The sequence below is a fragment of the Doryrhamphus excisus genome, chromosome 1, assembly GCF_030265055.1.
Source record: "Doryrhamphus excisus isolate RoL2022-K1 chromosome 1, RoL_Dexc_1.0, whole genome shotgun sequence".
Classification (NCBI taxonomy): Eukaryota; Metazoa; Chordata; class Actinopteri; order Syngnathiformes; family Syngnathidae; genus Doryrhamphus; species Doryrhamphus excisus.
This window is the reverse complement of record NC_080466.1, coordinates 26,891,886-26,904,760: the sequence shown is the minus strand read 5'-3', so window position 1 is coordinate 26,904,760 and position 12,875 is coordinate 26,891,886. Positions and strand designations below refer to the sequence as shown.

The following is a 12,875-nucleotide window of genomic DNA, read 5'->3' as shown; positions in this document are numbered from 1 at the left end:
ACAAATTCAAGTTGGCAGATCAATTTCACTGTACATCTCAGAGGTCTCCGCCTGCTGGAAACCTGTCTCCGCCGTCGCTTTGTCTCATTCGTCTTTTTATGCTGCCAGTTCATAAAAGCTGATTTCATGTGACAGAACAAGCTCGCTCATAAATGTCCTCCAGGAAATGCACACTGGCAAATAAAATTACTTCTTAATTCCTGTCTGTCTTCTCCGGTGTCTGCAGTAATGGATTGAACGGTACCATATTAGTGTATCCTCTGGAAGGCCCGACGGCCGCCATGGTGCCGATCCCAAGCAGCGCCAACTCTCCCACGGCATATAGCATCCTGGATGTGGACCAGAATGCCTACCTGTTTGTTGGCGGAATACTCGGCACGGTCAAGGTAGCGTCCTCGTATCCGTGTGTTTAGAGCGACGTAAAGTGTTGTTTTTTAATCGTTATTAATATTCTTTGTCGTATCTTTTAGAAAGCGGATGCTGTTAAGACAACAACGTTCACAGGCTGCATGGGGGAGACATTCCTGGATGGGAAACCTATTGGACTTTGGAACTACAGAGAGAGACAGGGAGACTGTAAAGGATGTGTTGTCAGGTACAATGTCAATAAATGACATCTATTATTGTGTGCATTTATATTAAATAAGGGAAAACGTTATTTGGCATTAGCAAGAACTGAAACTGCTACAGAACTGCACCACACACATTTTTACTATCCTACTATTATACTACTATTCCAAGTAAGACGTACAGTATATTCTTTATTTATAGATATAAATGAATTTTATTAATTTGATATTACTTAGGGCTGCACGGTGGACGAGTGGTTAGCAAACAGGCTTCACAGCTGGGAGACCCGAGTTCAATTCCACCATCTCTGTGTGGAGTTTGCACGTTCTCCCCGTGCATGCGTGGGTTTTCTCCGGGTACTCCGGTTTCCTCCCCCATTCCAAAAACATGCTAGGTTAATTGGCCACTCCAAATTGTCCATAGGTATGAATGTGAGTGTGAATGGTTGTTTGTCTATATGTGCCCTGTGATTGGCTGGCCACCAGTCCAGGGTGTACCCCGCCTCTCGCCCGAAGACAGCTGGGATAGGCTCCAGCACCTCCGTGAACCTCGTGAGGATAAGCGGTTGAAAATGAATGAATGAATGCATATTAATTAGGGCTGCACGGTGAAGAGTGGTTAGCACTCAGGCCTCACAGCTAGGAGACCCGAGTTCAATTCCATCCTCTCTGTGTGGAGCTTGCACGTTCTCCCCGTGCATGCGTGGTTTTTCTCCGCCTACTCCGGTTTCCTCCCACATTCCAAAAACATGCTAGGTTAATTAGCGACTCCAAATTGTCCATAGGTATGAATGTGAGTGTGAATGGTTGTTTGTCTATATGTGCCCTGTGATTGGCTGGCCACCAGTCCAGGGTGTAACCCCCCCCCCCCCCCCCACGCCCACTCCCACGAAAACAGCTGGGTAGAAACTGAATAAATGAATGATATTAATTAGCTGCACAAGTGATAACCGTGTCTAAAGTCAAGCATGGTCGAGGTATGCATGAGTGCTGCCGGTACAGGGGAGCTGCGGTTCATTGGCGGAAACATCATGAACCATTGAACAAATTCCTGCAAGACAAAGCAACCACACAATTTCATGCTAGTCTTACCCAATTCCACAGTGACATGATGTTGTATGACGTAATTGTTGGATTGTGTTTGCTAGCCCCCAGACTTCATACGGTGAAGGGACGGTCCAGCTGGACGGGGAAGGCTATGCCGCTGTGGGACGACCCACGAGATGGAACCCGAATGTTTCCAGCGTTACATTCAAGTTCCGAACGTTCTCCTCTGATGCACTGCTTATGTATCTGGCAACCGAAGACATGGTATGGAGGCTAAGAGTCCGGGTTCCACAACAATGACTGCTTACTGTTTTTCTTTCCACATTTATCCCTATATAGAAGGACTTCATGTCCTTGGAGTTACACGGGGGCAAGGTGAAGGTGAACTTTGACCTCGGGTCTGGCGTTGGAAGCGCCATATCAGCTAACCGCCAAAATGATGGTCGCTGGAAATCTCTGACCATGTCTCGCAACAAGAAGCAAGGTACGCACAACAACATAATAATAATAATAATATCATAAACATTCTAATATTCTGGTCCCTTTGTACAGCCACAGTGACCATTGTGGACATCGACTCCAGTGCCGAGGAGAAGATAGTGGCCACATCTCAGGGTACAGCCACGGGTCTGAACCTCAAGGAGAACCAGAGCATTTACTTTGGAGGTCTGCCGACCATTGGAAACTACAGGTAAGAATAGTTTCAGGGTGTACACATTAATAAATATATTAATAGAGCATGTCTTAACTTTAATGATCATTTATCATTATATGTTAATTGGGGCGGCACGGCGGTCGAGTGGTTAACGCGCAGATCTCACAGCTAAGAGACCAGGGTTCAATTTCCACCCTCGACCATCTCTGTGTGGAGTTTGCATGTTCTCCCCGTGCATGCGTGGGTTTTCTCCGGGTACTCCGGTTTCCTCCCACATTCCAAAAACATGCTAGGTTAATTGGTGACTCCACACAGCTAGGAGTTCAATTCTACCCTCAGCCATCTCTGTGTGGCGTTTGAATTTTTTTTTTCCAAAAACATGCTAGGTTAATTGGCGACTCCAAATTGTCCATAGGTATGAATGTGAGTGTGAATGGTTGTTTGTCTATATGTGCCCTGTGATTGGCTGGCCACCAGTCCAGGGTGTACCCCGCCTCTCGTCCTAAGACAGCTGGGATAGGCTCCAGCACCCCCGCTTGTGAGGAAAAGCTGGTAGAAAATGAATGAATGAATGTGTTAATTGTATAGATAATAATAAACAACAGAGGCTTCCCATCAATTTCACCTGTGAAAGGATTAGTTTAAGAGTACATTTGAGCTTATTTAATGGTGAAAGATGTGTGCTAATGTGCTAATGTCGTGTTTTGTCTTAACAGCATGAAATCCAGGTAAATGAAAATACATATTCAAATATACAACAACTGTAAATTGTTCTCTGCATGAGGCTAGCCACACTGATGCTGGAGCACCATTTATCCCACAATGTGTGTGTGTGTGTGTGTGTGTGAGTGTGTGTACACAGTATGTGTGTGTTGGCCCCTAATGGCTGCTGCTCTTTCACGAGGCGGCTGAACATCCTCTTCCCTGCCCTTTATACATCTGGATGTGTCATTTGTCCTTCCAGCACCAACAATGTGGCATTTCTGACATTGGTGACTTTTTGTATTGTTGTTGGAATTGCATTCAAATTGTATTTTGGACGATAATCTAACAATGGTTACCAGTCACCAGTGGAACAGCAAAACACCAAATTGTGTAGCGCTAAAAAAAGCAAATGCAAATTGTAATAACAAGGACAACTGGCATATTCCCATAATGCTCAGGCTGTTATCAAGCCACTACTAATTATTAGGGGTGTCACGAGATCTCGCAAGATTAAAACGTGACGATATTTCTAATTTAGAGAGAAACCGTTTCGCAAGAAGATGGCAGCCGGAAGCCAATCAGACAGTAAACTATGGCATCACTACTGTGAATGATAATACACATAATAGGCATTTGCAGTGCACAGACGCTATAAACCTTGCAATCCAACCCACCTCGGCGTTGCCAGCATTTTTCCATACAGCTGAACAGCTGCAGATTTTTAGTTCAGATTTATCACATTTTGATTAATTGATTAATTAATCATGCAACAGAGTGGTTCTGTTTACGTTTGTCTACATTTGGCTGAGTGTCAAGTTTACATACACCGTCGATCACGGGTGGAAGTTGATTGGTGCTACCAAGTGTGTAGTACAAAGTAAAGTCATGTGTATCAGTGACAGTGTAATGGAGGATAAAGGGTTAAGTGGATGTCTCGTGAATATCATGTATCATTTCCTCGCGTATCGTAACACCCCTACTGATTAAACACAAAGTCTGTAATATTTAACAACTAATCCTCGCAAGATTAAAACGTGACGATATTTCTAATTTAGAGAGAAACTGTCTCGCAAGAAGATGGCAGCCGGAAGCCCATCAGACAGTAAATGGCATCACTACTGTGAATGATAATACACATAATAGGCATTCGCAGTGCACAGACGCTATAAACCTTGCAATCCAACCCACCTCGGTGTTGCCAGCATTTTTCCATACAGCTGAACAGCTGCTGATTTCTGGTTCAGATTTATCACATTTTGATTGATTGATGGTGCAAGTCCAAAAACACACAGATTTTGGACCTACACCATCAATCATGCAACAGAGTGGTTCTAGTCAAGTCAAGTCAAGTCAAGTTTATTTATATAGCCCTTAATCACAAAAGAGCCTCAAAGGGCTTAACAAGCAGGCAACAGAAGAAGACAGACAATAGACGACAAACGACATCCCCTGATCTGAACCCCCATCAGGGCAAGGAAAAACTCAAAACCCATTAGGGAAAAAGAAACCTTGAGAAGGGACCGCAGATGGGGGAATCCCCCTTCTAGGATGACCAGGCTGCAATGGATGTGGAGAGGTTAACATGTGACAGTTAAATATAAACATAGAGTATAATAGTCCAGGTCCAAGATGTGATGCCATTAGGACAGTTGGGCAGCCACGGGTCTTGAGATGATCACTATCCCTCTGCTGCAGCGCCTCCAAGGTAGGCCACGACCGATGTCCAGTTTCGTCAAGGCAAACTTCCAAAACAGCCTCTCCTGGACCCCCCCCCCCCCTCAGCCGGGGGGGGCGGTATGGGAGAGAGAAGGAGCGGCAGTCAAAACAGGCAGGGAATATTTTTAACTAAACGCTAAAGTATAGAAATGAGTCTTAAGTCGGGACTTGAACATTTCTACTGAGGTAGCAGCTCTAATATTAACAGGTAGATCATTCCACAACGTTGGGGCCCGAATGGAAAAGGCTCTAGAGCCCGCATACTTCTTTCTGGCTCTCGGGATAGTCAAAAGACCGGCGTGTTGTGAGCGTAGGTTTCTAGACGGAGCATAGGGTACAATTAGGTCCACCAGATAACAAGGTGCCAACCCGTGTAATATTTTGTAAACCAGAAGCAGTACCTTAAAGTCACATCTTAAATGAACTGGGAGCCAGTGCAGGTTGGCTAGTATTGGTGAAATATGGTCACACTTACGTGTCCTTGTAAGAAGTCGCGCTGCAGCATTTTGTACTAACTGCAAGCTTTTGAGACTCGCCATTGGAAGACCAGAAAGCAGTACATTACAGTAGTCAAGGCGAGACGTGACAAATGCATGGACTAGGGTCTCTGCATCAGAGGTGGATAGAATAGGTCGTATCTTCGCAATATTGCGAAGATGAAAAAATGCTATTTTAGTAACATTCTTAATGTGTTTATGAAAGGATAGAGTCGGGTCCAATATCACACCCAGATTTTTCACAGAGTCACTTTGGGAAATTATGCTATTATCAAAACTCAGAGTGGTGTCCTTAAACAGGCGGCTCTGTTTAGCAGGGCCGATGATCACCATCTCAGTTTTATCAGAGTTCAGGAGTAAAAAGTTACAGGACATCCAATGTTTAATATCAATGAGGCAAGCCTCCAAATTAGAGCAGTCCCGCGGGTCAGTTAACTTTAGTGGGACATATAGCTGAGTGTCATCAGCATAAGAGTGAAAGCTAATCTTATGTTTGCGAATGATGTCGCCAAGCGGCAACATGTAAATGTTAAACAAAAGAGGGCCGAGCACTGAACCTTGTGGAACTCCACAAGTGACACCACAGAACTCTGAAGTCATATCATCACAAACGACACGATGCGTCCGATCCTTAAGGTAGGATCTAAACCAAGAGAGTACCGGACCAGTAACACCAATATATGTTTGAAGGCGTTCCAGTAGGATAGAGTGATTGACAGTGTCGAAAGCAGCACTGAGATCAAGTAATAACAATATTGTAGATGTGTCACAGTCCATAGAAAGAAGAAGATCATTCGTCACTTTTGCAAGGGCTGATTCAGTGGAATGGTTTCTCCTGAAACCAGACTGAAAAGGTTCAAAAAGATCACCCAAAGCCATGTGGTCATTGAGCTGTTGTGCTACAATTCTTTCAAGGATCTTGGACAGAAATGGGAGGTTAGACACCGGCCTATAGTGGGAAATACTCCCGGGGTCGAGGGTTGGTTTCTTCAGCAGGGGTCGAATCACTGCAGTCTTGAAAGCTGCAGGCACAGTGCCAGATGAGAGTGATAGATTAAATATATTTAAGAGTGAGGGGGCTAGAATTGGGAACAGTTCTTTAACAAGTTTCCCAGGAAGCGGGTCAAGCAGACATGTTGTCTGCTTTGCTGTACTGACAAGTTTTGTAAGCTCGTCCAGAGATACTTCCTCAAAGTAGGAGAAACTAGTGGGACAGAGGCTGGAAGTAGTCCCAGCAGCGATCATGGCGGTTGACATGTTAAGCCCGTCTGGCGGTAGGGAGTACTTTATTTCCTTCCTGATGAGCTCAACTTTATTTGCGAAGAATCGCAAGAACTCATCGGCTGAGAAGGGGGAACTACTAGGAGAGGTCCTCTTCTGGGTTAGCAGTGCCACTGTGTCGAATAAGTATTTAGGGTTATTTTTATGGAGGTCAATTAGTCTAGAGAAATAGTTGTTTTTTGCCGCAACAAGAGCCTGTTTATATTTAGTCAGACTATCCCCCCATGCCTGTCGGAAGACCTCAAGTTTGTTTACGTTTGTTTACATTTGGATGAGTGTCAAGTTTACAAACACCGCCGATGATGGGTGGAAGTTGATTTAATGCTACCAAGTGTGTAGTACAAAGTAAAGTCCTGTGTAATGGAGGATAAAGGGTTAAGTACGTGTCTCATGAGTATCGTGTATCATCTCTTTGCGTATCGTAACACCCCTACTGATTTAAACACAAAGTCTGTAATATTTAAGAACTGATCCTATTACATTACGTTTAATCCTAAGAGATTGCAAGCTCTGATGTATTCGCTGCCAATGATTCTCATGTCTTTATAGGTCGGAGGTTATGCTGAAGCGATATGTTGGCTGCCTTCGGGATATTGAAGTATCCCGAACTCCATATAATCTCCTTAGTAGCTCAGATTATACTGGAGTTACTAAGGGGTGTAATGTCGAGGTAAGACCTTTATTTCCGAACAATGAAGTGCATGTAAACCCACATTACATCACAAAGGTATGCTTTCTAATATAGTGGACATATGTACAGCACTGTTTCTTGAAGAGGTGCTGGAGTGGGTTCCAGAGTTGTGTGCAGCGCTTGTACCAACTATATGCCTTTCTCATCACGCTTTCAAAGTACAACAATACATTGACTTGCAAAATTTTCCAATACAGAGATGTCCTCCATGCATGCTTTACTTATAAGATATGTATAAATACAGACTCAATACTACAATGACGTTTTTCAAAGTCATTCGAGGCATTCATGAGGCGTTCTATCCACTAATGGAATTTATGTACAGTATACACTCAAGCAGCCTTTGTATGTGTACAAAGGAATTGAAAAGCCCGGTGTTGTGTGTATCTATAGTGGGGGCGGGGGTGGGGGGGTCATTACATTCCCCCCCCCCCCGAGTTGATTGTCCAAGGTTGTCTATTCAGCTTTGTGGCATTAAAGTATGAATATTTTCCTCCTGCACATGACTTTGCTCTTTGTCTGATAGAACCTGCACACGGTCAGTTTCTCCAAGCCGGGATACGTGGAGCTTGATGGGCTGTCGCTGGCTGTCGGCACCGAGATCAGCCTGTCGTTCAGCACTTTGGTCGATACCGGTACCTTGCTCTTAGCAGTGGGCGGGGCTCCACCCATCAACCAACAGGTTAGCGTTCGACTGTTTCATTCGGGCTCGAGAAGCTAAAACTTAGCATAAATGTTGCCAGAGCAGCAGTTTTATCAGAACCGGACATCATGTCTGAATAAAGAGCAAAGAATAGATCTGGAAGTGTGACTTTTTCATAGGATATCTGTTGGAAATATGATTTTATCTGTTCTACCTCAATAGCAGACCAGTATCACACTCTTCTACCAATTTGATTGACATGATGTCATCATAATATGTTGTTCATATTTTTACAAACTGTGTAATCCCGTCCACCTAGGTCCGTAACAAGAATGCCCTTTCTCAGAGGAAACGCAGACAATCAGGAGAGGTGAGTTCCTAAAACACACGTAAATAAGTTTTGCTTAGGTTTTCATAAGTACATTTTATTCATTCATTCATTCATTTTCTACCGCTTATCCTCACGAGGGTCGTGGGGTGTGCTGGAGCCTATCCCAGCTGTCTTCGGGCGAAAGGCGGGGTTCACCCCGGAACGGTCGCCAGCCAATCACAGGGCACATATAGACAAACAACCATTCACACTCACATTCATACCTATGGACAATTTGGAGTGGCCAATTAACCTAGCATGTTTTTGGAATGGGGGAGGAAACCGGAGTACCCGGAGAAAACCCACACATGCACGGGGAGAACATGCAAACTCCACACATCCCAAGTGGGGAATCGAACCTGAGTCCCCTAGCTGTGAAGCCTACATGGTGGAAGTATGGTTAGCGCGCATGCTTCATGCTTTCCACTTTGTATGAAGTTAATATTTTGAAAATGGTGTATTGTGCGATTAATTAGTTCTCAAATGAATGAATCCTAATTAATCACCATTTGCACCAATGTCCAAAATATGCCCTTTTTCAAAATGTATTTTATTGAAAGAAAGATGGACAATTTGGAGTGGCCAATTAACCTAGCATATTTTTGGAATGTGGGAGGAAAACGGAGTACCCGGAGAAAACCCACGCATGCACGGGGAGAACATGCAAACTCCACACAGAGATGACCGAGGGTGGAATTGAACCTTGGTCTCCTAGCTGTGAGGTCTACACGCTAACCACTCGTCCGCCGTGCAGCCAAGTACATTTTAATGAGATTTTGTTTTTTGAAACACAACAAGGACATGGATGCCAATCAACATGCGTACACATGTACACACACATACGTATAGTACCTATGGCGCCAAGTGTATGGCTTTACCATCATTGCATCCTAATGAGATTTCAGTTGGTTGTTGACCGTGCTCATTATATGCAAACACACACATGCATCACTACTGTATTCAAATACAGTTTATGAATAATGGAAAATGGAAAAAGGGTTTTGGACACGGCCATTGCAGATTCCAGGAATTTAAACCATCTTTAAGGGCAAAAAGTTTCTTCTATGACCTGAATAATGACCCCAGAGGTCAACTTTCCATCGCACGTGGCGCTAATTAGGATACTTAGGTATCTCCCAGGGGAGTCTGGGGGTGTTTCCAGTCAACAAGACACACCCGATTGTCTTTGGTTAAAATATCCCATTTTAGTTGAATGCTTGTTTTGTTTGTGCGCTAATGTAATAGTGCCACTAAGCAGAACAGGAATGTCATTGCGAGCACGTGTGTATGCCCGTGTTAGCATAATGTGGGTGCGGGTGCATGTGTGTGAATGCAAAGTGTGTGTAAGGACAAAGGGTTACCCCTGGTTTATCCATCATTACTGGTTGTTGGGTGCATAAATCTATTTTTACTAACAACGCTGGAAGGCACCGGTGTGTGCGCTTGCAATTTGTGTGTAAGTGTGTGTATATGTGTGTGTGTGTGTGTGGAAAGGTTAAGCGAGGTTAAGAACACCATCAGCTCAACTTGGCCCTGACTAATGGATGTGTAAGAGCGGGACAGAGCGGTGGCGGCGTGAGGAAAAAAGAACAAGAAACAAAAGATGGAGGGGATTTAGAGGTGAAAGTGAGGATTAAAGGGCGCATTGAAAAAAGGAGAAATAATGCAAGAGGACAACAATTGCATAGCGAGGAGACAGCCAAAATACTGGAATGTTGCCAAAGATAGTGACAAAGAATGACGGTGGAAAGCATTGGCATTTGCAAGGCAGGAATATCAAGTGCTGTACGCACGCTATAAACCTTCCAATCCTACTACCACTCGGTGTTTCCAGCGTCACTTGCTCGCAACGTGTGGTTGCTTTTTTCTTCGAGAGTTCAACAGCTGCCTCTCCGCTAAAGGCCCCAGGCAGAAGCTTTAGTAATTCCACATTTGATCAAAGTTACTTCATCTTTGTCAGATCAAAACACCATCATCAAACATATGTGATTGGAGTGCAGTTTGTGTTTCTACACTCGATGCATCATGAGACCTGTAGTTCTTTCAGTGTAAACATAATCTGCAATCTAGTTGTTGTTTTTTTTAGGGTGCGCCAATCGGTGCGCTGATCGGTGCGCCGTTTTTTATGCAAATTGTCCAATACCAATCATACCTGGGAAACCGTACTCCATCAAGTGTTCATTCATTCATTTATCTACTGCTGACTCTCACGAGGGCGGTGGGGGGTGCTGAAGCCTATCCCAGCTGTCTTCGGGCGAGAGGCGGGGTACACCCTGGACTGGTGGCCAGCCAATCACAGGGCACATATAGACAAACAACCATTAATTTAGTAATTCCACATTTGATCAAAGTTACTTCATCTTTGTGAGATCAAAACACCATCATCAAACATACGTTATTAGAGTGTAGTTTGTGTTTCTGCACTCCACGCATCATGAGACCTGTAGTTCTTTCAGTGTAAACATAACCTATCTGCAATCTTGCTTATGTTTTTTCTTAGGGTGCGCCGATCGGTGCGCCGTTTTTTTATGCAAATTGTCCAATACCAATCATACCTCGGAAACCGTACTCCATCAAGTGTTCATTCTTTCATTTATCTACTGCTTATTCTCACGAGGGTCGTGGGGGGTGCTGGAGCCTATCCCAGCTGTCTTCGGGCGAAAGGCGGGGTACGCCCGGGACTGGTGGCCAGCCAATCACAGGGCACATATAGACAAACAACCATTCACACTCACATTCATACCTATGGATGATTTGGAGTCGCCAATTATAACCTAGCATGAGATGATGGGATTGAACTCGGGTCTCCTACCTCCTCCTCCTGCGTTCCAACCACTCGTCCACCGTGCAGAAAATGTGGTATGAAAGCTTTTTAACATTCTAACCCCAGCACAATAGTTTTTGTGGCATGTGTGCCCATCATGTGATTTTTCACGGAAATCGGCCGATATTGATCAGTGGGCGATGGATTGGAGCATCCCTAATTTCTTGAAAATTGAAAATAATAATGATTTTTTGGGGGGGATTGAATTAGTTGATCAAAGAAATGATTTTAACACGGCAGATATTGACTTTATGCATAGTTAATACATCGGTACATGAATACAAAAGGCAATATCTGTATACTTATAATTTTATATCAACCCCATAAACTGGTTGGAGGATGGCAAAATATGAAAGTTTAAGTGTGTGTGTTTTAGTGTTCAGGTTTCATCCAGCATGTCAGTTTTTGACTTGAGTGTGTGTCCATGTGTTCTCCCCACACTGTGTAAATGTATGTTTGAGTTCATGTGTGGTATAGTGTGGGTCTTTTTTCCATTCGTGTGACATGTGTCTTTGTGTGTGTGTGTGTGTGCGTGCACGCCAGGCAGCACAGCGAAAGGCATGTTGTAGCTACATCTCGGTTCAATTTGTCCCCCGACCTCAAATTGAAATTCCATTTTCAAGTGGTAAATTGTCTCCCACTTCGCCCTCTGGCACACAGTGAATTAAAATTCAAATGAGCCTGACCTTGCACCGCCGCTCTTCACCACCTTTCTCTCTTCATCTCTCTCTCTCTTGCTGTTCTGCTCCCTGCCCTCTCATCTCGTCCCCCTATTATCCTCTCCTCAGTGTTCCTCTCATCTCTTGTTATCCTTTCCTCCGTGCTCTCCACTCCTCCGCTGCCTCCCCAATTTCTCTTTATATACCCACACTCGTATCCACTCTCCCCTTTGCCTCTTCCATCTGCTCTACAACCCTCACACTCTTCTACCTGCTGTGTTGCTTCTTGAGCGGATTTTTTTTTTCCACGAGTGTTTGCAGTCAATCAATGTTGTACATATTGGTATGCAAGGCCGGAAGATGATTGTTGACACAATGATCTCGAAGCTCCAACTCGGAGCTTAACTGAGCCTCGACCAGGGGCGGGCCGCATTGCTTTAACAAAATTTATGCGGGGGCCAGACTATATATTTTACACATAACAGTCCACCTGGAAGTATTGTATCTGTAAAAGTGTGTGTGTTGTGTCTCTATTTTTCAGGAGCACTTTGTAAACAGCAGACTACATCAAATAACAAAATTATATTTTTGATATATTTATATTATTATTATTATATATTATAATATATGTTATATTATTGTTATTATTATTATTATATTTATATAACGAAATTGTCATTATATTGTCATATGGTCTGTTTTTACTCACCTCTATTTTTATTTCTTTTTTCTCTACTGTAAAGCGTCTTTGAGTACTCTGAAAAGCACTGTACAAATAGAATGTATTATTATTTATTATTATATCACCTCGTACTCCGGTATGTGACAAAAAACTTAAATTAAATTAAATTAAATTAAAAAACAAACTTCAATTATATTGGAAAGCAGGAAGTGAACAAATGTAACAGTTACTGATTGTAAAAGTACCAGATGGAGGGGTAGGATTTAATAAGCTTTGCTTCTTCCTACTCCTTTTGGACATGTGGAACTGTGAACTGATTATGGGATGCATTCAATTGTAATCTGATGCATGTTCAAATGGAATTAAACCATTACCATTACAAAACAGCTACTTAAACCGTCAAAAGGTTGGCTCAAACCATGATGCCAGGTTGCACGTTAGGTTGAAATTAAAGACTTTGGAAAGAACGGCCGGGCCTTATTCAAACACTTGGCGGGCTGAATGTGGCCCCCAGGCCGTAGTTTGCCCACCCCTGA

The 12,875-nt window shown here is 43.5% G+C and overlaps 1 protein-coding gene across 8 annotated transcripts in view; it reads left to right on the top strand.

The window, feature by feature from the left end:
* Positions 1–12,875, top strand: part of lama2 (laminin, alpha 2) — a 186,107-nt gene that overhangs the window by 159,080 nt on the left and 14,152 nt on the right. For 6 of the 8 annotated variants that reach the window (XM_058091728.1, XM_058091732.1, XM_058091731.1 and 3 more), the window contains 9 exons: positions 227–386; positions 471–595; positions 1,718–1,880; positions 1,956–2,100; positions 2,169–2,307; positions 2,988–2,999; positions 7,020–7,140; positions 7,688–7,843; positions 8,124–8,174. In XM_058091728.1, the coding sequence (XP_057947711.1) occupies positions 227–386; positions 471–595; positions 1,718–1,880; positions 1,956–2,100; positions 2,169–2,307; positions 2,988–2,999; positions 7,020–7,140; positions 7,688–7,843; positions 8,124–8,174 (1,072 nt within the window). The remainder of the gene's footprint in view (positions 1–226; positions 387–470; positions 596–1,717; positions 1,881–1,955; positions 2,101–2,168; positions 2,308–2,987; positions 3,000–7,019; positions 7,141–7,687; positions 7,844–8,123; positions 8,175–12,875) is intronic. The other 2 variants (XM_058091733.1, XM_058091729.1) reach the window with 1 other exon arrangement.